This window comes from Sceloporus undulatus, chromosome 2, assembly GCF_019175285.1.
Source record: "Sceloporus undulatus isolate JIND9_A2432 ecotype Alabama chromosome 2, SceUnd_v1.1, whole genome shotgun sequence".
NCBI lineage: Eukaryota > Metazoa > Chordata > Lepidosauria > Squamata > Phrynosomatidae > Sceloporus > Sceloporus undulatus.
In genome coordinates this window covers 154,456,667-154,483,575 of record NC_056523.1, presented here as the reverse complement: position 1 = coordinate 154,483,575, position 26,909 = coordinate 154,456,667, and the positions used below count along the sequence as shown (strand labels likewise).

The 26,909-nt window shown below is 44.4% G+C and overlaps 2 protein-coding genes across 3 annotated transcripts in view; one reads left to right on the top strand and one right to left on the bottom strand.

The window, feature by feature from the left end:
* The window catches only part of MAP2K6 (mitogen-activated protein kinase kinase 6), a 1,063,669-nt gene that overhangs the window by 341,333 nt on the left and 695,427 nt on the right, over positions 1-26,909 (top strand). The gene's annotated exons all lie outside the window — the stretch shown is intronic.
* The window catches only part of WIPI1 (WD repeat domain, phosphoinositide interacting 1), a 57,886-nt gene that overhangs the window by 15,215 nt on the left and 15,762 nt on the right, over positions 1-26,909 (bottom strand). For both annotated transcript variants that reach the window (XM_042449719.1, XM_042449720.1), the window contains exons 3-6: positions 26,666-26,835; positions 24,038-24,134; positions 3,892-3,989; positions 1,267-1,359 (exon numbers count right to left, since the gene is read on the bottom strand). In XM_042449719.1, coding sequence (XP_042305653.1) covers positions 1,267-1,359; positions 3,892-3,989; positions 24,038-24,134; positions 26,666-26,835 — 458 coding nt within the window. The remainder of the gene's footprint in view (positions 1-1,266; positions 1,360-3,891; positions 3,990-24,037; positions 24,135-26,665; positions 26,836-26,909) is intronic.

Sequence of the window (26,909 nt, the reverse complement as noted above, 5' to 3'; positions counted from 1 at the left end):
AGTTATATTTCTGCTGTTATTGTAATTCACATACACTGGAATTTTCCTGGACTTGCAACTTGTATCTGCTCACTTGGCATTTGTTTTATTTTGAAACTGTAAAGGCTGATCTATAACCATAACAAAGTAACACAGGTACCCAAATCTTTAAATATGATTGTGTGGAAGGCATTTATTTTTAATAGTTGGACTCCTGTTGGTGTGTTATGCATGAATAATTCCCCTCTGGAAGAGAACTAACATTTTTGTCTGATGCGGAAACCTGCTATTCAGTTCAAGTTTACAGAAATTGAGTAACACATGCAGCGTCACTGTACATGTGTATGCAATGTGAACTGAAGCAGCTGTGCATTGCACATGACTGTGCAGTGATGCAACATCACAATTCAGTAACAAGGTGACACTGTGTAACTATGGTGTAACTGTGAGCATAAAGTTACACCTTGTCTCTTGAACATAAAATCTTGGGCAATATAACTTACTTTCAACAAAAGTCAAAATCCTAAGTACAGTTATTAGGAAGCAAACTCCTTTAAACTCAGAAGGATTTATATAACAAAGACCACATTGATTAAAACCTGTAATTGAAGGTACAAGTTTCCTCAGGTTTATAGCCCTGTAGCTCAATAATGACATGTTTATTTGAAAGCAAACGTTGGTAATTTCAGTAAGGCCTACTTCCAAGCATGTATGTTACAGCTGTGAAGCTTATCTCTGGAAACATGACTTCTGGCTACTTCCTGTTCTACATGTAACTAGATGTGAAACTGTTACTCCTTTCAGAGTGAGATGGTTACAGCTAACTCATAAAAATCAGTTTTTCACTCCTTCAGCTCCTCCATTTCAAATGGGTTTATTGGGTAATAAGTAGAGACACAAGTCATTTCTACACATTTCATATAAATAAAGACATCAAAAGAGCTTGTTATGTCTGCTTTATATCTGATAATAGACTTAATGAAATTAAGAGGACCCTAGAAGGGAGGAGGAGTCCATGCTAACCATTTTCAGATAAAATACTTTTAAAACTGTAGCTAAATTACTATTGTTGTTTATTTTATGGTGTTTGAAGGCAAAGCAAGATGGCACAGTATGGAACAAATGAAATGAAACAGTAAAAATACTTTGCTGTAGAAAAAAAATAGTAATTTGCCAGTGGTATTTAAAGTGTAATTAAAATACTAGTCTTCCAAAGCCCTACTCCTCTTGGAAAAGTCAAGCACAGTTTGCTGCTCTCTTGAGAAAACGGCCATTTTTCTAACTCACCTTTTCTGAAGCACTTGCTAGCTTTGACCCTGTGGAGTTGAAGGCCAAGGCAGCAAGAGGCCCATCATGAGCAGAGATGGAGCAAACATCTCTCTGTTAGTGATAGAAAAATATAAAATATGTTAAAGTAGAAGGCAAAGAACATTTCAATTCATGGGAGGAAAAGATGATGTGTAAATCACAGCCTTCAAAATGTATAAACAAAATAATGTTGTTTTCTAAGCAAGCTCAGGAACCTTTTACTTATCCTTAAGTGCAGAAAACCCTCAAGATTCTCCCCACAAGCCAAATGCTCCCACTTTAATCCTTCTTCCTTTTCTGTGGTGAAACTTAGGCTTCTTCAAGGTAAAGACACAATATCCACAACTGTGGTCAGAGAGGTTGAGGCATACATTTCTGTATAGAGCACTTTTACTTCAATCTGATGTTTTTCTGTACCTGAACACTGCCCAATATAGGTGTTTTTTTCTACTTATTCCAAACTATTATTACACAGCTCCAAGGAAATAAGATTCTTCTGATGTGTGTGTTTGTTAAGGAGGGTGTCAGACTCTCTAGAATTCACATGCCCTTTATACAGAGGAATACATTATCCATTTAATGGCGGGATACAAACCGCGCGGCTCCCGCACGGAGCAAAAAAGAAGCTCCATTTCGGAGTTTCTTTCCGTGGCGCACTGATGACGTCGCGAAGTGCCAAGGGCGCATTTGTGACGTCATTAGCGCCGCGCGACGTTTGGACGCTCAGTGTCCGATACGTCAATATGGCGCCGGCCATGTAGAAGGGCCGGCGCCATATTGTACGGACAGAGTCCGTACTAGGGACAGGGGCGTCTAGAAGAGACACCCCTTTTTTAAAATGGGACGTCCTCCGGACGTCCCAACTGGCGGTGTGTAACCCGCCTTTATCTTTGCAAAATTGATCATGTCCACCAGGGAAAGGATTGAAGTGAAACAAGGCTGTGTACTGTTTCACAAACATTTTTGGCAGCATTAGAAGGCTCCCTCTCCTATCTTCTGTGATTTTTTTGATGACTGTTTCAAAGGGACTCAAGAGTATTCCACCAATACAAGAATACATTGTCTTCATGCACAGTTGTTTTTGTTTGTTGACAAAAATATAATCACATAACTACTTGTCTATGTAACACTGTGACATTAAATGGATAATGTATTCCTCTGTATCACCACATGATATTCATTTGGCTAAGATCAACAATGTAATTATTCCCAGAATAAACAACCAGTAATTTGAAGGCGGGGGTGGGGGGGATGCAAAAAGAATGGCAGCACACAGATCAAAAGTGGCCACAGTCACCATCTGGGAAGTTTCCAGGAAACCTCAGTTCCCCCATGCTACCGCTCAAATCTCAGAACAAAAACAACCAGAGCAGCCCTAAGTAGCCCAAGTTCTCCTCAGCTTTACTCTCAAGATAGTCTGGGAAAAGTTGCTATTGTATGAGCCATGCTCTACCAGCATTCACATTTTAAAATATTAAGAAGCCAATTTGCAATATTCCCCTTTAGGAAGAGTTCTTGCACCTACTCCTATCCCAACAGAGTACTGTATTTTCTAGCATATAAGACTACTTTTTAACCCAGGAAAATCTTCTCAAAAGTCGGGGGTCATCTTAAATACCAGGTGTCATCTTATAGGGCAGGTACTGAAACCTCTGAGCTGGAATGGAGAATGTGCGGTCGCCGCATATGGTGGGGGGAGTTCAAAAACGGCCGCGGCCACATCCCCACTGTATGCGACAATTGTATGAAAGCAGCTACCGCTTTGATACTCTTGGAGACAGCGAGGGCTGGGCAGGCAGGGAGAGCTGACCAATCCAAGCAGGCTTTGTATACAACAAGGTTTCCTGCTAAGTACCTGCATGTTATTTGAATTAAAATTACCATATTGAAATCAAAGCTGATGTTTTTTTATTTTTATTTGGTGTGCGTTGGAAGAGGGGTAGTCTTATACGGTGAGTATATCCCAAACTCTATATTTTAACTGGAAGAGTTGGGGGTCGTCTTATACGCCCAGTCGTCTTATACGCCGGAATATACGGTATTTTTCTTAGTAAAAGAAAGAGAAAGCAATTCCAATCCTCAGTATTTCAACAAAGGATTGAGATAAAACTTCCACTTGAACCCATTGCCAGTCAGTGCAAAACATGTGTGGGCAGCAGATCCAGGAGCTAACTTTCTGCCCAAGGCCCTCTGCAGGCCTTCTCACCCAAAATGTGGATGTGGTCAGAGATCTACCTGTAATTTTGAAAAGTGTGTGTGTGTGTAATCTGTTTAAAAGGTCACCTGATATTCCTGGAGGCTTTCCAACAACAAAAAAATCACCCTTTCTGTGGCCAGAAAAAGGGCAGTTTAAAGACCCAGGAGGGGTTGAGGGACATAGAAACAGGCTTGGAGGGCCACATGCAGCTGCAAGACTAGATTTCATCCATCCCTGGTATAACCAATACTAGATATACAACAGTCTGACTTGGGAAAAGGCAGTTACCAACGTTCTTGGAACTGAAGTTAAAATCTAATTATGGGCTTCTTAAAGTGAACCAATTGTTCAGGTAAACTTGGAAGCCTCATGATCTGTGCCCAAAGAATTCATTTTGAGACACTTACCAAATTGTTTCCGTCATACAACACAATCTCGCCGACAGTCACGCTACCAGGGTATGCCAAGTAGGAATTGGAATGGTTAATAGAAAGTGCACACAAACCTAGTAAGGAAAAAGAAAGTTACAGTCAAGCAGAAGCTTTCCTTTCAGTATAAGCAGGGTACTTAAAGTCTGTGGCTTCAGTATGGTTTCTATTGAGGGAGCTCAACCCACACCAGGTAGGCACTTGCAGAAATAGTGTGAGGCAGATTAACAAGAGAAAATCCCTCTGACTCTGGTGACACCTACAGGTAAGTGGTGGTATACTTCCACCCAAATGTTTGCACTTTCTGGTTGGTTTTATAAAGGTATCACCCCATACGTATTCTGTATTTTAATTATATAATTTAAAAGAAGATAGTTAATTCTACAGCTCACTAGAAAGGTGTCTCCTGAATTCTTTAGGATGGTTAGCAACACTAACTTCAAGAACGGGTGTAAAACACATACAGAAAAAGCACAATTTCATCTGGAGGTAAGATAAAGAGGATGCTTTTTGTTACTAAGATGGGAACAGATTTGTATGTTGTTTGGGATCACTGCAGAGCCAAGAACCATAGGGCAACTGCTTTAAAGCCTAGCTCAGTGGTCCCCAAACTGTGCCATTTAAGAGACTTTGGACTTCAGCTCCCAAAAGCCTCAGCCATGTTGGACAATAGTCTAGGATTCTGGGAGCTAAAGTCCAAAATCCCTTAAAGAGCACAGTTTGGGGACCACTGGCCTAGTGGGTGGAGATGTAACTACATGAGAAGATAGCTATGCAGAACTACCAAACACAGAATGAGACCAGCATTACTAGTACTATGTTAGCCTTCCTTGTGGCAATTTCTGTATGGAGTTTTCAATGCTGCCCCTATCACACTGTTAGAAGTCATGAAGCAAGTGCTTTTCTAGAGAGCTCTAACCACTGGTCTGTAAAGTTTTGAAAGTTGTCCTGGGTCCCAGTATGTGATAAAGGGAGAGATAAATGGATTAGGAAGAGGAAAAAGAGGTAGAACCTGTTGTTTCCTACTTTCTCTTTGTATTTTCTTTGCATTGCAGAGGCTGACTCTAACCTTTCAAGTTCATTTGCATATCATTTACAGAAAAAACACCTAAATAAACTGTTCCAATCAAAAGTGCACTGACACCAGAGATATGTAAGCCCCTCTTCAAAGGCTCCCCGTGGTTTATCTTTCCTGGAAAAAAAACATGACATTCAATCTGAGCCCCACACTGTGCCCACTGACCTGGAACAATTCTCATGCCTTCCCCATCTGATGCAGTTTGCCTCATTAACATACATTCATCCTGGCTGAATGAACTGTTACAGATCAGTCTGCTGTATCAAACATCCTGAGCAGATCTCAGATGGGGTGGGGGACCCACACGTGAAACTGCAAGTTAAGAGAAGGGACACAACCAAGCATGTGTTTGTGGATATCTGCCTTCAAGTTGCCTAGCAACTTATGGCAACCCCATGAATTTCTTAGGGTTTTCTTGGGCAAGAATTGCTCAGAGGTGGTTTTGCCAGTTCTTTCCTCTGAAATATCATCCAACATCCAGACAACATAAAATGAGAATGGCATTTCTTCTACAGCAAAGAAGAAAAGAGTCTGGATCAGGACGATAGACACATTCCCTTGGCCAAACCCAAGATCGGCCATCTTTGTCTCTGCCTTGTGTGGCATAGGTCATTTCCTCCTTTTGAAGGTCTTGGTATCCTTATATTCCAAAAGGGCAGACTTCAGAAAGAGGCAAAAGGTTATTTTCAGACAGCTGATAAACCCTGGCCTGAACTGCAGTGGAAATTCTACCAAAGAAATATTTTCTCTTTAGATGAAAAAAGAGATTTGAGGCTAGAAGTATGTATAAATCTGTTTTTGCAGGGTGTATTTAATCCTGTGAGCCCCCACCTGCAGAGTGGGGTACAGGCAAAATAAAAGCCAGATGACAGAGTGATGCCACAACACTTGCTGAATGAGAAACAGGTAGCCTAGAAGGGTTGGCAGTACCTTGACAATTAAAGAAAATGTCATGAGTTAGAGATTGTATTTCTAACCATTCTGTATGTACCTTCTCCTTTTGTGTCATGTCTTTTTAGATTGTAAGCCTGAGGGCAGGGAACCATCTAATTAAAAAGATTGTATGTACAGGGCTGTGTAAATTTACAGCGCCATATAAATAAAGCTTAATAATAATAATAAATAATACTATAACTCAGTAAGAAACCATTCTTTGATAAGAGACACAAGAGGCAAGTAGACACTTGAAAGCTCTGGTTTGCAAACTAAACAACATTTCAAGAAGGTAACAAAACTGGAATGTAAAATGACCATCAATATGTATGTCCATCAAGCACAGGTCTACTATTTCAACGTGTAGCTGCAAAAGAGAGCATTTTAAAGGCTAACTTATATGGGAGGAAAAATAAACAAAATAAATGCTAACCTTTACCACAAAGATAAAGGTTTAGAATCATAGAATCACAGAGTTGGAAGAGACCACAAGGGCCATCCAGTACAACTCACTCACAATCAAAGCATCCCCGACAGATGGCCATCCTGCCTCTGTTTAAACACCTCTAAGGAAGGAGACTCCACCACACTCCGAGGAAGTGTGTTCCATAGTCAAACAGCCCTTACTGTCAGGAAGTTCCTCCTAATGTTGAGGTGGAATCTCTTCTGGAGCTTGCATCCATTGCTCTGGGTCCTAGTCTCTGGAGCAGCAGAAAACATGCTGGCTCCCTCCTCAATACGTCATCCCTTCAAATATTTAAACAGAGCTATCATATCACTTCTTAACCTTCTCTTCTCCAAGCTAAACATCCCCAGCTCCCTTGTATAATTATATGTATATATAATTCTAATAGCCTGAAAGGCTCACTACCTTATTGAAAGAATGAATCCCACAGTTTGTATGCATTTTGTCTAAATACACTGAATAAATCATCATCTCCAAAGTGAATCTGTGAATAATGCAGGCCTATGAGTTAACACTACAAATACACATTTAGGAACTTCACTATGGTAGAGAAATCCTAAATACGTTAAAAATATTGATACTACCTTTGAACTCAGACAATAGGTCAATAAGAGATACAGTGGGTCCTTGGTATCCATTGGGATTTAGTTCCAGAATCCATGGATGATCAAGTCCCATTAAATACAATGGTATAGTAAAATGGTGTCCCTTCTATAAACTGGCAAAATCAAGGTTTTTTTTTAAGAGGGGGGGAGGGGGGGGGGGGGGGGGAGAGAGAGAGAGAGAGAGAGAATATTTTCAAGCCATGGATAAATAATCCATGGATACAGAGGCCTGACTGTAGTGTGAAGTACTGACAGGACATGCTTATGCTTAATTCCCTATATTCTGTTACATGGGGAAAATTGTATATTTCATTAAATTTGGCATAATCTGGTTTGATATATTTCATTACAGCAAAATCGGTGGAATCTGTTTAGGCTGTCAGCATTGAGCAATGGTTTTGGAGAAAATGTGGCACAAGCAGCTGAAAACGAACCAAAGGGTGGGAAACCACTAAAGAGGAGGGACCTCCCAAGCACCGAATCATTAGGGCTCAACTCAATGTTTGTTACAACCACTGTTGAAATGCAGGGTAGTTAAATAGACAAGTGGGGGGTGCAAGAATGCCCAGAGCCTCTTTTGATGGCATTCTAGTGGGTTAAAAGGCTGCAGGGACCTCAGACAAGGTGGTACGCACAAGTCTTGCCCAGGAAAGAGCCAAGTGTGTATTTCATGAAAATACACTGGTGTCAAAATATGCTTCTTTAGCTAGAACTCAAGAACAGTGCAACATTTGCTCAGTTCTGCTATCTTCCAGCATCACCACTGGAGCTCTAGCAGCATTTCCTAATGGTGTATCACTGCCAGCCAGTCTTATCTTCTCTTACAGAGATGAGCTGTAAAAAGAAGGATTAAAAAAAATGATCAGGGGGGGGGAGGGTAACCACTCTTAACATGGTTGGTTTTGAGCTTCCAGCCCAGTTGGAAACAGTGGCATAAGTCAAGGAATCCAGCTACTGGTAAAAACACATATGTACACTTACCACTTCACATGGCAGGTTGCTAATCATTGTTCCCTGTCAGAGGCTTTGTGATAGAGGTAAGGCTAACAAAAACAGAACAGCTGTCTGTATCCCACTTAGGGAATTAATCTGTCACAAAAACCTGCCCCTCTTGTTGGTCATGCAGATATGAAAGACCCTGAGCCTCTGTCTGTCAGACAAAAATGGAAAGAAACTCTGTTCATAGCATCAGGAAACATCATGTTCTGCCCCAGGCCTGCTCAAATCTGGCAGAGTGAGCAAAGGTGGGATACCATTTTTTAAAGTATTGGTGGAAAATAGGACAGCCTTCCCCAACTTGATGCTTTCCAAATTTTCAGATCTATAACTCTCTATATCCTTGACTATTAATATGTTGTTTGGAGCTAATGGGAATTACTTTCCAAAACATTTCACTAGGTTGAGGAAGGATGGTGCAGTGGTTAGAGTGCTGAACAATATCTAAGACATTCAGGTTCAAATTCCCACCCATAACTGAAGCTCCCTGAGTGACCCTGAACCAGTAACACATCACATTACCACACTACACTCTTATAGTAATGCTATTCCACTTTTACTGCTCTGGCTGCCTCCTGTTGCATTCTGGGGTCTGCAGTTCAGTGAGGCCTAAGAGCTCTCAGGCTGAGAATTCTAAATGCCCCTCTTAAAACTGCAAATCCCAGAATGCAACAGGAGGCAGCCAGAGCAGTTAAAGTGGAATAGAAGCTATAAGAGTGTAGTACGCTAATCCAGTCAGACTACTATCATAGCTTTATCCCTACAGGAGATTAAACATGATATGTGCATCAACAGATACATCAGTTAGAGAGAAACATTGTAACACTGAAACATTTCTCAAGGAGATAGCCCCCCCTGATGTGTTTTAAAAAGAGAAAGGGGAACAAGGAGAAGGAATCTATCAGCACTTTTCAGAGTAACTGGTTTATTTTAGGATGAGCTGTAATACCTATCAATCAACTTCCCCACTTGCATTTTAAATGGATTGCAAACTACAAAATTTCATATTAAAATAAATCAGTCTTGTGCATGCTGTTAGGTTCCTTCCTCTGTCCTTTTTCTTTTTCTGATATTGAACTGGTCATACTACATACTAGTGTGACTAAAGTCTACAGATATGCACATTGCAGGAAGCATGACAAGATGGTAAGATGACACAACTGCCTATGTTGTATTACATAGGCACTGGCCTGTGTAGCATGCAAGCCAGGTGAACACAATGGAAATGGAACGTTAGTCCTTACCTGAGATACGTCCCTTTCCAGCAGAGAAGGTCCGGTCATCCTGACGTTGGGTAGCTCCGCCTGCAAAGGCTCCAGTAGGCAGGATAAAAATCTAAAAAACAAAGGCCAGGGGCCTGACCCCACCATCGTGGGCGGAGCGACCCCTAGCAATCCTCAGTCAATGACCAGCCTCGTGGAACATCTAGTGGCCCCTAGACGTAATAGGCACCCAGACTGGGCTGGCTCAGAAGGTCCAGAAAGAAAACAACAGTCCAAGTCTCTAGATCAACCCTCCAGTCATCTGTATTCAGGCGTCTGCAGGAAGAAGGGTGGGGAGGATGACCGGACCTTCTCTGCTGGAAAGGGACGTATCTCAGGTAAGGACTAACGTTCCATTTCCCAGCAGAGAAGGGGGCCGGTCATCCTGACGTTGGGATGTATAAAAGCGCTGATCCCCTTTAGGGTTGGGGCCTGCTGACGCCTGGGGTGGGATGTGGAAGTATCTGTTGAAGGACTCTCGACCAAAGGCTGCCTCTGCTGATTGAAAGACGTCCAACTTGTAGTGCCTAATGACGTGGACGGAGTTTTCCCACGTGGCCGCCTGAAATCTCAGCGAGGGGGCATTAGTGGAGGAAAGCTGCTGAGGTGGCAGCGCTTCTGGTGGAATGGCCGTGATGTCCTTAGGAGGAGGCAGGTCCAGGGTCTTGTAGCTTGTGTGTGATACATTGCTTGATCCACCTGGAGAGCGTCGATACTGAGACCTTCTTGCCCCTGGATCTTGGTTGGAAGGAAACAAAGAGGCCTCGGTCTTCCTAAAGGCTGATGTCCTCTTGAGGTAGAGCTTAAGTAGCTCTGCGCACGTCTAAGGTGTGCCAAATCTTGTCGAGGTCGTTTGTTGGCTTGGGGCAAAAGGAAGGCAGAACGATGTCTTGAGAAGAATGGAAATAGAGTTGACCTTGGGAATGAAGGTCGGATCTGGTCTTGCAGAACTGAGTCGGGCCGGATGATGCACAGTTCACTTCTTACCGACAGGGCCCCGATTTCCGAGACTCTTGGGCAGATTCACTGCCGTTAAAAAGAGAGTCTTGAAGGTGGAACTTTAGGAGCCTCTTCATCGGCTCGAGGGTTGATTGTCAAGGCTTTGAGGACTGTGTGGAGGTCCATGAGGGGAAGCGGTGTCTAGTCGGGGGTGCTCTGTTGGAGACTCCCTTGGTAGCCTTTTGACGTGAGGGTGACGGGAGTCCTAGTAGCTTGGTCGTGTGGAAGTATGGAGGTAATCGCAGCCACCTGTCTCTTTACCGTGTTATAGGTCTGAGGCCTTGGGTGATGCCATCCTGAAGAAACTGTAGGAGTGTGGGACCGTGACCCGGATGAAGTCCTTCTTTTTGCCTTACACCATCTCTTGAAAGCCTGAAGGTGTACTCGTAAATCTGTGGTCGACTGGCGTCTAGATGCCAGGATCGACTCTATCACCTCAGAGGAATAGCCGTATTTGGTTGCATGTTCCTCTCATTTCCAGGCGTGAAGCTGAAGCCAGGCCGGGTCTGGGTGGGAGACTTGACCCTGCGACAACAGATCTGGTCTGGTTGGGAGAGGGGGGTTTGTGTTGACAGGTTGAGGAGCTCTGAAAACCACGGACGCCTGGGCAGCTGGAGCTATCAGGATGACCACCCTCTGGTCCTTCGGACTTTGGACAGAAGCTTTGTCAATAGCGATAGGAGGGAAGGCATACAGGAGTCCCTCCGGCCAGCAGCACGTCAGCGCATCGAAGTCCTCGGCCCCTTGTGTCTTGAACCTCGAGAGGAATCTGGGAGTCTTGGCATTGATGGGTGAGGCGAACAGGTCCATTTCGGTGTGGCCGAAGACCTCCACTATGGTCTGGAACACCTCTGGGTGCAGACTCCATTCTCCTTGATCGATATCTGTTCGGCTAGCCAGTCGGCCTTGGAGTTTAGTTGACCCTGGAGATGCTCTGCGCGCAGCGATAGCAGGTTGGTCTCTGCCCATGCCAACAGCAGCGGGGCTCTTTCATCAGGGTTCGTGACCTTGTTCCGCCTTGGCGGTTGACATGTGCTTGGCGGTAATGTTGTCGTTCGTATGAGGACTGCCTTGTGAGAACTAGCCCTTTGAAGGATTGGAGGGTAGTCGTATCGCTCGAGTTCCAGCCAATTGATGCTGTGGGACTGTTCCTCCGCGGACCATCGTCCCTGGGCCAGCTGTGACCCGCAGTGGGCTCCCCAGCCCGGAGGCTGGCATCTGTGGTGATCTGGGATCCTCTGTCTCCCAGATGGGGCGGCCCCTGTATACTGCCTGGGATGTCCACCATCTGAGAGACTGTCGAACCTGGTGTGGATCTGTATTTTGCGGGTGACTCCTTTGGGCGTGGCCTGTTGGTGGGAGAAGAAGCCATTGAAGAGGTTTGGCGTGGAATCTCGCCCAGGGTAGGCATTCGATAGCTGCTATCATCAGCCCCAGTAGGCAGGAGAGTAGCTGTAGGCTTGGCTGGGGCGATCTGAGAGCCCTCAGGGTTGTCTTCTGAATGGTCGAGGCCCGCTCTGGAGTCAGGCAGACCGCGAGTGTCTATCAGAGATCCCAGGTGGAGGATCTGCTGACTGGGCTGAATGGAGCTCTTGTCCAGGTTGACTAGAAACCGTGGTCGTCCAATGAACGAGGACCCTGGCAGTGTCCCGTATGGCTTGTTGAATAGAGGGGGCCCTGATTAGGAGGTCGTCCAGGTATGGGTGAACGTAGGATGAGCTGTGTCCTCCAATGAGCGACCAGAGCCACCATGTTTTGGTGAAAACCCTGGGAGCGGACGGAGGCCAAAGGGAGTGACCTGAATTGGAAATGGCGCCTGCCATATTTGAACCGAGAAAACGAGGAGAGGGGGGGGTGGATTAAATATGGAGATAAGCATCTTGGGTCTATAGAGGACAGAAAGTCGTTGGGCTGAAGGCTGTCCAGAATAGTCTTGAGGGTCTCCATCCTGAATTTTTCTTTGCGTATGAACTGGTTGAGTGGTCTCAAGTTCAAGATGGCCCTCCAGGTTCCCGTTCTTCTGGGCACCAGAAGAAGGTGGATAACAACCCCTGCCTCTCTGGTCTACTGGGACTTCCTGATGGCGTTGACAGAGACCAGGCGGTCGATGGCTTCCAGTGGAGGCGGTGTTTTTTGGGGATCGCTGGATTTGGGGGAAGGGATGAAGAGATCTCGAGGTGTATGGAGAAACTCTAGTCTGTATCCCTCGCGGACGGTGTCGAGAACCCATCTGTCCGTTGTGGAGGCCCTCCCAAACCGTTGCGATTCCTGAAGGCGGCCCCCTGGGGGGGGCCCCGTCATGCTTGTTGGTTTGTTTGATGTTTGGAACCTCTCCACCCTTGGAGGGGAAGGTGGATCGGCCCTGTTTGTTGGACTTAGCGTCCCCCCAGCGAGGCTTGTTATGTCTAGACTCCCTGGCTTGAAAGGGGTGGAAGGAAAGAAGGATCGTGAGAGCGAAGGAGGAAGATTTTCTGAACTGTTTTTTATGTCTCTCTTTTTTGTTGAGGGCAAAGCTTTTTTTATCCTTTCCCTCAAACTAATACTGGGTCTAGAGACTCTCCAAACAGTTGGTACCGAGAAAAGGGTGAAAGCCAATTTTGCTTGACCTGGAGTCTACCTGCCAGTTCTTGAGCCAGAACTGTTCGTCTGACCGCCACGGCTGATGCCTGTGCCCTGGCACATTGTTGGGGTGTCCAAGTGCCGTCGGCCCCCAAGGCCAAGGCCTTAGAGATTTTGTTAATGGTTTGTCTGACCTTGGTGTCTGAGTGTGGGAGGGTTCTAGTAGCTCCTTGGACCACTGGAGGGAGGCTCGCATCACCAAGGAAACCGTGGTCGCCGCCCTAATGGCAATTGAGATAGCCTCGTGGGTTTTTCTTGAGTGCTCCTCTGCCCTCTATCCTCTGGATTTCTGAGGGTGTCCTCGCCATCTCTAGTGAACACACAGCAGAAGAAACCAGAGCCGACACCGGAGCGTCCACTAGGGGGACCTTGAGGCTATCCATCACACCCGTTGGAGGTGTATGTTTACGAATGGCGCTATGATTGGGCCTAGATGCTGCTGGTTTGTTCCATTCGTCTCTAATGATTTGCATAAGTTGTAGGGACAAGCAAGCTCTTGTACTGAAGGGCCTGTGATGGGAAGAGCTCTTCGCCCACCCTAGGAAGGTCTGAGTCAATCTTTGGAGTCTCACTAGGTGGCACAGTGATGCCAAGAGTTTTAATGGTTTTTTAATAAGGAGTGGGTAGTCATCTGGTCTGAGAAGACGAGAGGACATGGGGGTGTCTCTAGATCCTCTCCCTCTCTTGAGAGAGTTCACCCTTCCTCAGATTCTGAAACCTCGGACTCCAGGGCTATGGGGGGCCCCTCCGTCTCCGAGGATTGGGGATGGGGACCTCTTTCTCTTGGACGACTCCCTTGCATATCTAGTTCTTTTAGCTGGTGGTTGATGGGAGTAGATCCTTCGGAGCCTGAATCGGAATAATCACCCTGTCTAGATCTGGGGGAAGGGCGATCCAGGGATCGGGGGCCCGCGCGGTCCCTAGGGGGCATGTCGTCACCCCTCCTCTGTATGAGTGACTCATCGGTGGGCCTTGGGGGTGAGTTTTGGAGGCAGGAGTGACTGGCTGAACCCCTGTTCTCGAGGATGGGGGGACCGGCGCCCCTTAGGGCCGCCGCCCATCCCCGTCCTCCATGGGCCCCTGTCCCCCGCTGATAGCCGCGGCGGCATCCCGTGACCCCATTTCCGGGTCACGTGGGGCAATGGCCGCCGCCCTCTCTGACCTCCGAGCAAGATGGCCGCCCCCATAGAGGTCCACGTGGCCAAGATGGCCGCCGCATCCGGTCCACGTGGCTGAGTGTGGCCTCCGGCGGCAACCGCACGAGTGTGTGGTCGTCTGGCGCTGGGTTGGGGGTGGTTGAACCCGTCCCCTCGTGGGGGAACCACCCAAGACTGGGGGCCGCCGGCCAGGAGAACCCCCACTGGGGCCCGTGAGAAAACCCTCCCGATCGCTTGAACTGGGCGGCGGTCCTGAGGGGATGGAGGGGCTTGAAAGAAGGGCCCTGGCCAGCCAAAGAGGGGGGGCAAAACGGGGGCATGAAGGGTCGTTCCCCACCTGGCGCTCCCCTGGGGTCTCCCTCATCTAGCAGGGGGTCCTGGGAGCCCTGCACGAAGGGTCTGGGGGGAAGCAGGGCCAGCGAAGCGCCCGCGGAGCGGGGTGGTTACCTCTTCCCCCTGCGCGCGGCCTCGTCCGGCGGCGGTGCAGGCTCACCCTGGGCCAACCCTGACCGGGTCGGATGGGGAGCCCCGGCTCCAGCAGCGGGCTGTGAGGCAGCCGCCTCCGCCCGTGCGGCCGCGCCTCCACCCCTGCCGGCTTCCGTGGCCTGGTCCCGGGCAGGCATCCGGCAAAGCCGGGCAGGCCCGGACCGGGTGGAGGCTAGCTCGCCCTGTGCTCTGGCCTCTTCCCCGCTCGCCATGGAGGAGGGGGAAGGTAAGGGGAGGAGAGACAAAGGAGAGAAGAAAAAGAGGTGTTTTTTTTTTTTTTTTAGAGGAAGGTAAAGAAGAGAGAAAGGGAAGGAAGAAGAAATCAAGCCAGGCAAGTCTGGGGGAGCTAATCTGACGAACAGAAGAAAATTCTTCTTAAAAATGTGGAAAGCGTCCTACTTGGAGCAAGGCAGGAAGCAGACTGAGGATTGCTAGGGGTCGCTCCGCCCACGATGGTGGGGTCAGGCCCCTGGCCTTTGTTTTTTAGATTTTTATCCTGCCTACTGGAGCCTTTGCAGGCGGAGCTACCCAACGTCAGTATGACCGGCCCCCTTCTCTGCTGGGAAAAGCCAGGAGATGTCAGATAGAAGAAGAAAGACCTTGGGCTCACCATCTCTATGAAGCCCTGAAAGAACATTTAGCACAGCTGGTTTCTTGTATCCACTTGGATATGACTTAGCATCGCGAGAATGCTGAAGCTAAACAAATGAAGTCAATGGCACTGTGAGTCAGCTAGAGGTTTTGCCTAAGCGAGTAGAGCAAGGAAACAAACTGTGAAGGGCCTGGAAAAGAATTCAGCTGTACACAGCTGACTTTGTGAAGGTCCCAAGCACAGGACAGCTGCACTGCTCTGCAAACAGAGATCCCTGAAAGCTGAGTGGCTGCCTGTTTTAGGAGTCATATGGCATCGTATCAGCTCATTTCTCAAGAGGGCCAAACAAAATACTCTCAACTTGGCTTGTAGAATATCTGAAGAGAGCACATAGAATCTGTGTGCAGGATAGAGACCATACTAGAATTTGCTAGTTCTTCTTCAGATGTGATTGGACTACAACACCTATCAGCCTTACCCAAGTATGGCTAACAGTAAGAGATGATGGGCATGGCAGTGCAGCAATACCCAAAGAGCAACCTGTTCCCCAACCCCGGGGCAGACAAAAGGAGAAGAAAATATTTAAGACTAATATATTTAAAGTCTAGGCTGGATGCATTTAAAAGAAAACTGCTCGTCAGCATCCCTGGGGCATAGTTCCAGTCCATTAGCAAACATACAAATGCCAAACTACTGATGTTTGTAAATGTCACAGTAGTCCTGCCATGGGTGATGAGTACTGATGTGCTTGTACTAATACAGAGAGTTCTCATTGTTTTAGAGCAATGTCACTCGATACTCAGCCAATGCCAATATTTTGGGACTATCAGCAGATTGTGGTCACTTTGTTGGGAAAAGGAAAAGTATGGAAAATATCAGTGTGCACCAGCCATAACAGTTGGTCTAACAAAGGGGTGGGCAATCTATGTCCTTTCTTCAAATGTTGGACCACACTCTACATCATCCACCACCACTGACTATGCTAGTTAGAGCTGACGGGAACTGTCATCCAACATCATCTGGAGGGACATGTTTCCTACTTCTGGTTTATGAACATCCAGGCTTCTAAATTTTCACAGAACACTCCTGGATTTCCTGCCTTATTCTGAAGAAGCCTGAAAGGGCATAAGTGGGGCATCCTTATAAAGAGCAAGAGCACCACAGAAAGTCCTCCCCTGTTACAGTAGATTGATATCACTTTAAGAGCAATGGTCCCTTCATAAAGAATGTAAGTATCTGTAGTTTGGTGAGATACTTAAAACAGTTCTCTGTTTCCTTGAAGGAGAAAACTCAAAGTAACACAGTCAAAGTACAGATCCTATTATTCTGTAGCTCAGAAGCATGGTGGATAATGTGGTTTCAAATAATAGTGTAGCACAGATAAACCCGCAGTTTCAGAGCACTAAAGAAGCCCTAATAACAGGACACAGAAAAGGGTGCAAAAGACAAGCATCTTCAAGAGAAGAGTTAACTTGACCATGTCAATGTGGTACAAGCAGTTCTTAGCCAAACATTCCCTATCTCAGCCAGCTGGTAATTATTTGCAGTCTCTAGCTCTTCTGGTGGCTCTATTTCTCTGACAAATGCACAAATATCCTTCTATCACTTGAACTGGGATGCACGTCTGCATGTCATGAATTTATTTTGATTCTTTCAGAGTCACAGTGCAGTTTGGAGAAACATATTATACAGAAACTAACCAGTGGAACAAGAGTAACATTCTCAGTTACCCCCACTAAGGGATGAGAAGGTTCATGTTCTTGTTTTGCACAAAAAACAATGAAGACTCACATAGGTCACCCCCACACCTATGTATCTCAAGAACAAACATTTTTACCTACAACACACACAAGAAAGTGAATAAACAAGGATATTATACTGTTTTTCTCTCAGATTGTTCCTTATTTCTATTTATATGTATCAAAACATTTACAGAATACCAGCTTTTTAAAGGCTTTTGACAGATGATTGGCAACTAAGACAGGGCTTTAAATGGACGGGTCTTGTAATTTCTTTAATTGTGGTGCTTTTAAAGTACTTTTAATCTGATGGTGTTTCAATATTACAATTTGTTCCATTGTGTTTTGACATCACCACTGTTTACCTGTGCCTGTTTTTTATCTTGTTGCAAGCTGCCTCAGGTCTCAAACAAATAAACATTACTGCCGATGATGTGTTTGCAGTTTTGCAATATCAGAACACAACCTACTTCTAGCGACAATCCTGAAGCCTTCTCTATAATTACACATATATTTTAGCTTGACCTTTCCAACCTTACAAAAATGGTACCTTCTAAATACTTCTCTCCAGATGTTGTACAACACTCAAGTAGAGACATCACATTTGGAAGCAACAAACTGAGACAAAGAGCTGAAACTGAGTTTGTCTTTATGAAAACACAAGATGCTAGATGATTTTACTATCTCACAGCATACTGGAACTCTTCAGCAGAAGAAAGGTGGCCAGCTCAGTGGCAAAGGAAATGTTTTACACACACAATATCCTATGTTTAATCCCCAGCATCTCTAAACAACTCTGGGAAAGGCTACCATCTGAAACTCAGAAAATCCACTGTCAAAACATGGTACTAAGCTAGATGAATCAATCATTTGTACAAAGTATCATCTATGATTCAATTTCTGTCTGCTGCATTGCAGTGCTTTTCCTCCAGAATGAGCCCTACAAACATTATATTGACTTGCCAACTCTAAAAACATTTGAAATCTCTCTCTCTTTACACACACACACACGTGTCCAAGTGGATCAAGAAAGAAAAATGTACACTAACCATTCATCTAACCTCCACCACACCTCTTTGGTGAGGTTCTTGAGGGCTAGCCTAACACCAAGGTCCAAGTACACTCATGTCTTAAGGAGAAAGTTCTAAGATTGGGACAGCTCAAGTCAGCCCATATAGACAAGGCATTTCAAAAGTTCAAGATGTGCTCTGTATGTGTTGTGTGCTTTCAAGTTGTTTCTGATTTATGATGACCCTAAGGCAGTTCTCCTTAGCTTCTATCATAGGGTTTACTTGGTCATTTATTCAGAGTAGGTTTGCCATTCTCTTCTGCTGAGGCTGACAGCATGTGATTTGCCCAAGGTCACCCAGTGGGTTTCATGGCCAAGCTGGGATCAAACCCTGGTCTCCAGAGTTATAGTCCAATATTCAAACCACTACACCACATTGGCTCTCACGTGCTCTTCATTCTAATAAAAGTTCTGTCTTCCAGTGATTATAGACACATGTCAATCTGAGATGAGATGCCACAGACCAAGGTTATTATTAAACCTTTGCCCCATGTATCATCGTTCTGACAAGAATCCTTTCTCTACAAATGCTACCTGTGTAAGAAAGCAGGTGTTTTACATTGAGAGCATAGGTGTAAAGGATGTTATAAAAAGCTTCCACCTACGTCACAGTCGAATTCAATGTAGCCCAGGTGCTATTTAAAGCAACACATGAAAGAAAATGTGTTGCTTGAAATCAAGCACCAAAGTGGCCCGTAACTAAGCTATATTGAACCTTTCATCTGCCTGTCTTTCCCTCAGCAGTCCTTCCTCCCAGACAAGGTCACTTCCACTCTCCCAACTGGACTGAGGAAAACCTTCAGCAGACAGTCTACAAGAGTAAAGTGGCAGCAGCTGATAGGAAGAGTTCAGGCACCCACTGTCTGCATCTTCTTTTGAAGCTTCAAATTACAGGCTCACATCTTCCACTTTGGTTGTGGTTGGGGCCAACTAACATTTGAACATACAAATCTGTCACTACTACATGGAATCTACGTTCCACTGAACACAGAAGACTTACTGCTGAATAAGCTTGCAATGGATCAGGCTTCAATCTTGAAACAGGTTTACTTGGGAGTTAATTCCAATGAAACCAAATGCTTAACCAAGTAAACATGGTTAAGATTATCCATAGATAGTGATCACAGACTACTGTAAAGAAGGAACATGAGAATGGACATGACCATGCTGAAGCCTTTTCAGAAAGCATCATTAATGTCAGTCATTTTCAGAAAGCATCATTAGTGTCAGTCATTCTGTAACAACACTGGAATTCAGTGAAGGTTTAAAACCCTGACCACTGATGCCTTCGAGTACTGTAGTAGAGGATTTAAGAAATATATTTTAATCATATCCAAAGCTTTAAACCAGGCTTAATCTATAGCAAGAGGCCATCTGTTACGAGCTTGAAATAGGGCAAAGAGTGGCTTCTTAGCAGACCAATGGACACACACACACGCAGGTCCTAAATGTGTGTTGTGTACTTTGATGGTGATTTCTACAAAGTTCTAATGTACTAATGTTCCCAAAAGGCTAGTTGCTGGAACCAATGCTATCAAGGAAAAACAGGAAGAGAGGCAAGAGGGAAGGATATGGCTGTGATCTCCAGGGTCACAGTCCAACACCCAAACCAATACACCACACTAGCCCTCAACAGATTTTTACAGAAGATATTAGATGTTTTTGTTCCTGTCTAATTTAGCTGAGGGTAAAACTGAGGTGAGGCTTCTCCTGAGGATACTCATGACTGTTTTGACTAAGGATGCTCATAATGATGAAACAAAATCATACATTTCCTAATTGTTAAAGCTAAATTGCATGAAGGGAGGAGGTAATAACTCTGCTATGAGGATGCCCAAGCTGTGTGTGTGTTAATCTTTAGTAGCCAAATAGGAAAAACAGAGACATTTACTGACTAGATGGCTACATGTATATAGTGCCTAGATACTATTTGCCTGCTCCTTTTTTGCATGTACATTGTCCATTTCTGCAACTCTACAACCCAGCTTTAACATTTCCAGTTTATGTATTTAAAGGCTCATACATATAGTCCTAGGAAAAGTGACAACATGCATTTTACTAAACAAAAAATCCTGTAGAAGTGTATGCCAAAAAATTTGCAATGAATTCAATTGAACTTATTCCCAGCTAAGGGATACTGGGCTAGAATCTAAAGCAGACATGTTCCTGACCCTTCTGGAACAGGAAGCACAGTCTGTGTATTGGTGACAGAGTGGCAAGTGCACCAGGAGCCTTCTTTGTGCCCACCATTGTCAATCAGTGGTCGTTTGGACCACAGGAAGGAGCTATGCCTTGCACCTGTCCAACTGTCAGTGAGCAGCTGGGAAGGCAATATTGTGCAAAGACATACAAAATGCTTCTTTGTCCAATGCTGTAAAAGGAATTTGGGCTTGTGTAATTCCTGGTTACACTTGCATAAATGATCATGGGGTTTGCTCCTGAAGTGTCAACATCCTCAAAAACAGAATCAGACATCCCAAATGCAACAACAATATATTACACAAAAGATCTGATTTAATTTATTCCTTCTAGAATAGCTGGATTTTCCTCTTGTGAGTTTCAATATCATTGTGCTGAAGGTGCAAATTGTTTCCAGAAAATGTGAACAACTGTTGGCATTGTCAAACACAGTCAAGGGGTCTCAGAAATATGATTTCTAAGCATAAGCATAAGCACCTTTTCCCTCGCCCCCACAAGAGTTCAGGATGCCAAGTGTGGACAATTGTTAGCCCTGAATTTAATGAAAAGAACGTTACCGTATTCACTTAAAGCCATCTAACGTCCTGTCTTCGGCGGGTTACACACCGGCATTAAAGTATGCGCAGAGCGTGTACTAGGGTTAGGGAGGTGCGGTGCTTCTGCACCTCCCTAACCCTAATACGCGCTTTGCGCGTAAAAAATGACGGCGGCCGTTCCAGACAGCTGCCGCCATGAGGACGTCATGGCCTCACCGCCTCTATATAGGGCGGCGCGGACGTGACGTCCTCGCTCCACGCCAGGGCACCTACTACGCCCTTAGCGCGGAGCAGGAAGGAGCTCCATTTCAGAGCTCCTTCCTGGTTTGCGGCGCCGCTTTGCGTCACTGGGCACAGCCTTCAGACGGCTGCGCCCAGTGAAGCAAGGGAGAAAGGAGCCAAGCCCCAAGGACACCCCTTTTTACCGCTATTACCCTATTACCGTTTTACCGCTTCCTCACAGCCTGAAAAGCGGCGGATCAGGGCCTCAGCTGAGGCCCCGATACACTGGGGGAAGGGGCGGGTACAGTCCGCCCCAAATGGGCGGTCTGTAACCCGCCTTCATGTTCTTAGAACAATCCAAATTGAGTAAATCCCTCCAAGAGGGATCCAGATTCTGTCTTGCTCTTCCATCCCAAAGCCCACTTAACAGTCCAGTATATAGCAGCTCTTTAGTCTCTTAACACAGGTCTGCTTCACTGTAACGTGACACCACATATGGTCAAAGACCATCCATGTGTTCACCATCTCATTTAAGCTGCATTACTTCATCGGAGTATGATGAAAGTGCAAAGACAAGTATCTAGGATCAAACACTGATCAGAATTGACTGCAGTCAAGAAAAAAGAAGGCAACTAGGAATGGGAATGGCAGCTAGGAAAGAACTAGAAAAGATCCCATAAAGATATACATCTAAGCACTAAAACTAGAATCATCCAAGCCGTTGTATTATCCATTACCATGTATGGATGTGAGAACTGGACAGTAAAAAAAGTAGACAGAAAGAAAATAAATTCAATTGATATTTGGTACTGGAAAAGAGTGCTTAGGATACTGTGGAGTGCCATAAAGATGACCAAATGGGTCCTTGGACAGATCAAGCCTGAAATCTCTTTGGAAGCCAAAATGATCATACTGAGACTACCTCACTTTGGCCACATCATGAGAAGATCACTAGAAAAGGCAATAACGTTAGGAAAGGTAGAGGGTAGTAGAAAGAGAAGAAGAGCACACCAGATGGGCAGACTTAATCAGGGAGGTTATGGACATGAATTTGTAGGAACTAAGCAGAGCAATGGAAGACAGAGGCTCTTGGAGATGTCTCATCCACAGGGTCAACTCAAGGGCAGCTAACAAAAACCTCCAACGGCACACAAACCCATCTACAAGGCACAACAAAAGGTGTTTAACAGAATCATAGAATCGTAGAGTTGGAACCTAGACTGCTAAGGATGCAAGCAAACACAATTTTTTTGTTTATTTGTTAGAAATGGTGCTATTCTCCAGAGCAATGTACAAGCCACAGCCTTCTTCTCTGACTTGCACATTTATAACCAACCTATCAGGTCCTCCAGATTCTCAGTGAATTCTAACACAGACCTATGAAAGCCGGCATACTGAAATAGGGCAACACAGTCCTCTTAGCATTTATGCAATGGGAGTGGGGGTTAAAGGAACATAGAGTAGTATACACTTGTGGACTGGGTGCATGCCAGCATTTTTAAAAGGCATGTGGACGAGAAGGAAAATAAAAAGGACAACTTCCTGACACATCCTAGTGTCAACCCTGGATTTTCACTTTTAAAAAATGTAATGTTTATTAAAGGTATCACAGTAGCATATAACAGTAATACAAGATGTTATGTTATAACAAGAGAGGCAGAGTCGTGTAGTGGTTTGAGCGTTAGACACTGAAGACCAGGGTTTCATTTCCCCACTCAGCCATGGGTGATTTTGGGTGAGTCACAGACTCTAAAGCCCCTGAAGACTCCATGAGAGGTTCGCCTTAGGATCACCATAAATGACTTGAAGGCACACAACAACAACAACAACGTTATAAAAACAAAATCATGTACTTTTGCAAACAGCATGTCAGGGAGGAACAAAATAAAGAGAATCTTTCAGAACAAATACTGGAAAACATCCCAGTATTTTTCTAGGGATTGAAAGGTATATCACTTTGGAAGGTACATGAAAAACACAGTGAGGGATGAGACGCTAAGACAGAAATAACAGTAGCAGTTTTCTTCATCGGATCTATCTCACTTAAATGCATAGGGAAAGATTTGCAATAGTGCAAATACCCAATGGTAGCAAAGTGTACTCCACAGGTACTTTCAGACTGAGCCTTTGCTGTCCAATCACCCTGCTTTATTAAGGGAATTTCACACACGGAGTCCAGTCAGTATTGCAGTTCATTTCCAGTCTTCCCGTGTTTTTTCACAGCTTGATCTCTCTTGTTTAACCTTCTGTTTAAAAAAAACAGGTTAATGAGGGCAGAAGACATGAACAACATTGCTGACTGCTAGCACCAGGAACCATTGGTCAGGAAATATCCCTTTGACTTTTTTTCTCAGTCATGTGGACAACAGGGCTACTGATGAAACCTTAGATGTGGCAAACCTAGGATGTTTGCCATCCTAGCTTGTTAAAGGAAACTAGAATTCACCTGGTTAAGGTGTGAAGAAGAAGAGTGGTCAGAAAATAACAGGAACAGAAACATCAGAGTTTCACCCACAGCAGAATGAGGGGGAGAGAACTGCTGACCAGGCTGAAGATGGCTGGGAGACAGGGTGGGTGCCTTATTCCTCACAGCAGATAAGATTATGATTGACAAGTACATCCCATCAAGGTTTCCATTGCCTTTTCTTGATGTCAGAAGGAGCTTAGAGCTATTGTTTAATTGTGCATCCACTTGAAGCCATCTGACATAACGCCAGAACAGGGAAAGCAGCAGAGACGACACACTCCTTCAAAAGACTGAAGAAGGGCATGCTCATTTAGAATAATACTGTCAAGACAATTGAAGGAAAATGTCATTATTTTTTATTTCTGCTGCAACAATCATAGTCCAAAGAAAAGTCACTTACTGAAATTCATCTTGCTGAAAGATAATTACCCTGGTTTTCAGTTTGTCAGTAAGTTGAAACTTAGAACAAAGCTACCCATAGACATAGAGAGCAGCCCAAGCACTTTCCTATGGATATTCTAACAGGTGAGAAGGCAACCTTTTGTTGAATGAATGCATCCTGAAACAGCATCATGGTGACACCTCAGGGCTGGGAAAAACTTGCATCTATTTGTAAAGCCTTCTCTCATGAATGACTAGGTACCCAGGGCTAAGGCCCTCTATCTCACATTCTCTCTGAGAGGTAGGCTTAGTCTCTTACCTGTTGGGTTTGGAGGGGTTTCCAGGATTGTTTTCAGAAGCTTCATGTCCTTAATGTTATGAATATAAATAGATTCCTCCAAGCAGACAATTAGCCTCTGCAAGAACAAAGAGACATACAGCTTGTTGTTCAGGAAAGAGAAAAAAGCTCCAGATATTCCAGGAGGCCATTAGCACATCCCAGTTACACCACCAGAGAGGTGCCCCAGCCTAGATTCAGACTCTGTGATGGAAAAAACACTATTTAAGGTGTCATACATCAAAGAGAAAGAAGAGAAAGGCACTGTGTCACCTTTCAAAATACATTTCACCAATACAGTATAAGCTTACTGCTTTACTATAGAAGGACAGTGGAATGGGGCTGATTTGCCAGATTACATCCTACCACTTTGCTTTCATATTTTCCCCTATTAAAACCAGAGCCTGGAAAAATGTCATTTTTATGACTAGAATCCCCCGGCAAGCATGAGAGTGCTAGCTGGAGAACTCTGGGAATTCCAGTCCTAAATATAAGGTTTCAAACCTTTGAGTTAAAGAGAAAAAAAAACATATCCCAACAGTCAAAGTACATTGTCCCACCTGCCCACACATGATTCTTGCCTGAAATCAGACCCACACATCAAGGGGGAGGAAGTAAAATCTTAGTAAGAGGAAAAACTAGGCCTTATTCATGTTTTGCACACTTCACATTTAATTATATCCTGCAAGCTAAAAATATATATATATATATATACAAACAAGGAGCCAGTAGTCTGAGTGTTGGACAAGGATTCCATGAGACTAAGGTTTGAATCCCCCCCCCCCCATTAAGCTACAAAAACCCCGCAGGAGAAAGGCAAATTTCCTCTGAATAAATCTTTAAAAAAAAAACCCATGATAGAAAAGGGGAAAATATACTCAAAAGAGGAGCACAACATGACCTTGACATAGTTATGACATGTACTTTAGAAATAACACTGATGACCATGGCCCAGTTATTCATTGTAGGAAATTGAACCAAACATCCATAAAATTAAAGCAGTTCCCCATGGAACAGAAACACTTTCAATGTTTAAAGATTCAGAGTTTTAAAAATGGGGAAAGCGTTAAACTGGCTTTTCAAGTGTAGCATCACCACGAACTGTAGCTCCACCTGCTGGATGAAAAACAACATTCAATCTGTACATTTACAAAAGCTTATCCTATGCTCTGCTCATTTTGTCTACTTCAAAGATAACTAATCCTATAAAGATTATTTCAGCTCTCACAATTCAGGGAAAGAAAAAGCACAAAATAACAACAACAACAACAACAACAATAATAATACTCCAATCTGTGTGCAATAATACTGAAGGAACACACAGAAGAACAAATCTGTGCACGGAAAAAATTAAAAAATGAACTGCTTTAACAGCTGCCAAAATAATCTACACAGCCTTAGTCCTTCCTTATTTGGTTGGCCATTCAGTTAAGTTCTTATCCGCTGCCCTGCACTCACTATCATACAATAAAAGCTACAGTCCTATACTTACATACCTTACCTGCGTCTCTAAGTTTTGTTGTTAATTGCCTTCAAGTTGACCTTGACTCATGGTGACTCTATGCATGAGAGACCTCCAAGTCAACCTATCCTTAACCTCCAAGTTACAAGAATGCTGTTAGTTTAAAGCATAAGTAGTTTTCATGAGTATAATAATCCCTTGTTATCTTTCCTATATCTGTGGCTCAGAGTTATTTCCTTGCTAAGATGAGAGGATCTTGCCTTTGCCTCTTCACCTCTGCTGCAATCTACTCAATCTGTAATGGTGTGTGTTTAAACTGGTTTTTAAAATGTTGTTTGGATTTATTTTTAAATAATGTTTTTATCCATGGTGTGTTGCTTCGGTATTTAATGACCTTTCTATTCCAGGAGACATTTGGGAACTGACTGTTTTGTATAACAGCTTTGCTGCCTCAATGATGTGAAAATAATTTTTATGGCTTTAATTCTGCAGACACCCAATATTTGGGGAACATTGGCCAGTCCCATGGACATTTATCTAGACATTTGTCTTTGATTCTGAGCCAGTGTTGTTAGTAATAGCAGGAAAGACCTCTATCACTATAAACTGGGGTGGGTAACTACCCCACGTAGTTGTACATGCCCCTCACCAGACATGAATCAGTCACACACTCCCCACCTTCAGTTCTGACTGACTCTCACGTGTGATAATCCCATGTGGGATTATTTGAGATCTAGGAGAAGCCTTTGTTATCCAAAGGAGAAAACAGCCAGCAGTCACTTCTGGTTTAGAAAAAGCATCCTACCATCTTCTCACCTACAGTAAAGCAGCTCAGCCAAATGAAACTGACCATTCCCCTAGTATGTCAAGAGCTTGCTCAATTAAAAAAAATAGATTAAAAAGATATGAAGACATGGGGGCCAAACTAGAGACTTTTGAACAGAGGCTGCCCTTTGCTCATTCCTACCACAGATTATTTTGTCTCAGTTTTGCTAAACAGTGAGGTTAAAAGAAAGTAATTTGCTCAAAACACATTGCAAAAGGCTTATTTCTTTTGAAGGAGGTGCAGCAAAACACAGGTCTAATCACCATAAAATATATCAGTTTACACATCTTCAAAACCTAGCAATAAACCAAGTCCACCCCACCTGCCGATTGAGCCGGATGGAGAGGATATTGCTAGAGTAACTGTAGTTACAAATCTCAGTTCCTTTCTTGAAATGGTAAACATTCATCTGTCGTGGCTTTGTGCGGCTCACCACAACCACCAGACTGCTGGAGAAGAGGCGCTCTACAATGTAAACGTCTGGGATTTCATCTGGAGTAGGGGAAGGGAAGAGAAGAGAAATGGCATCATTCTTCCAATGGTAGATGATATATACATTTGTGCTG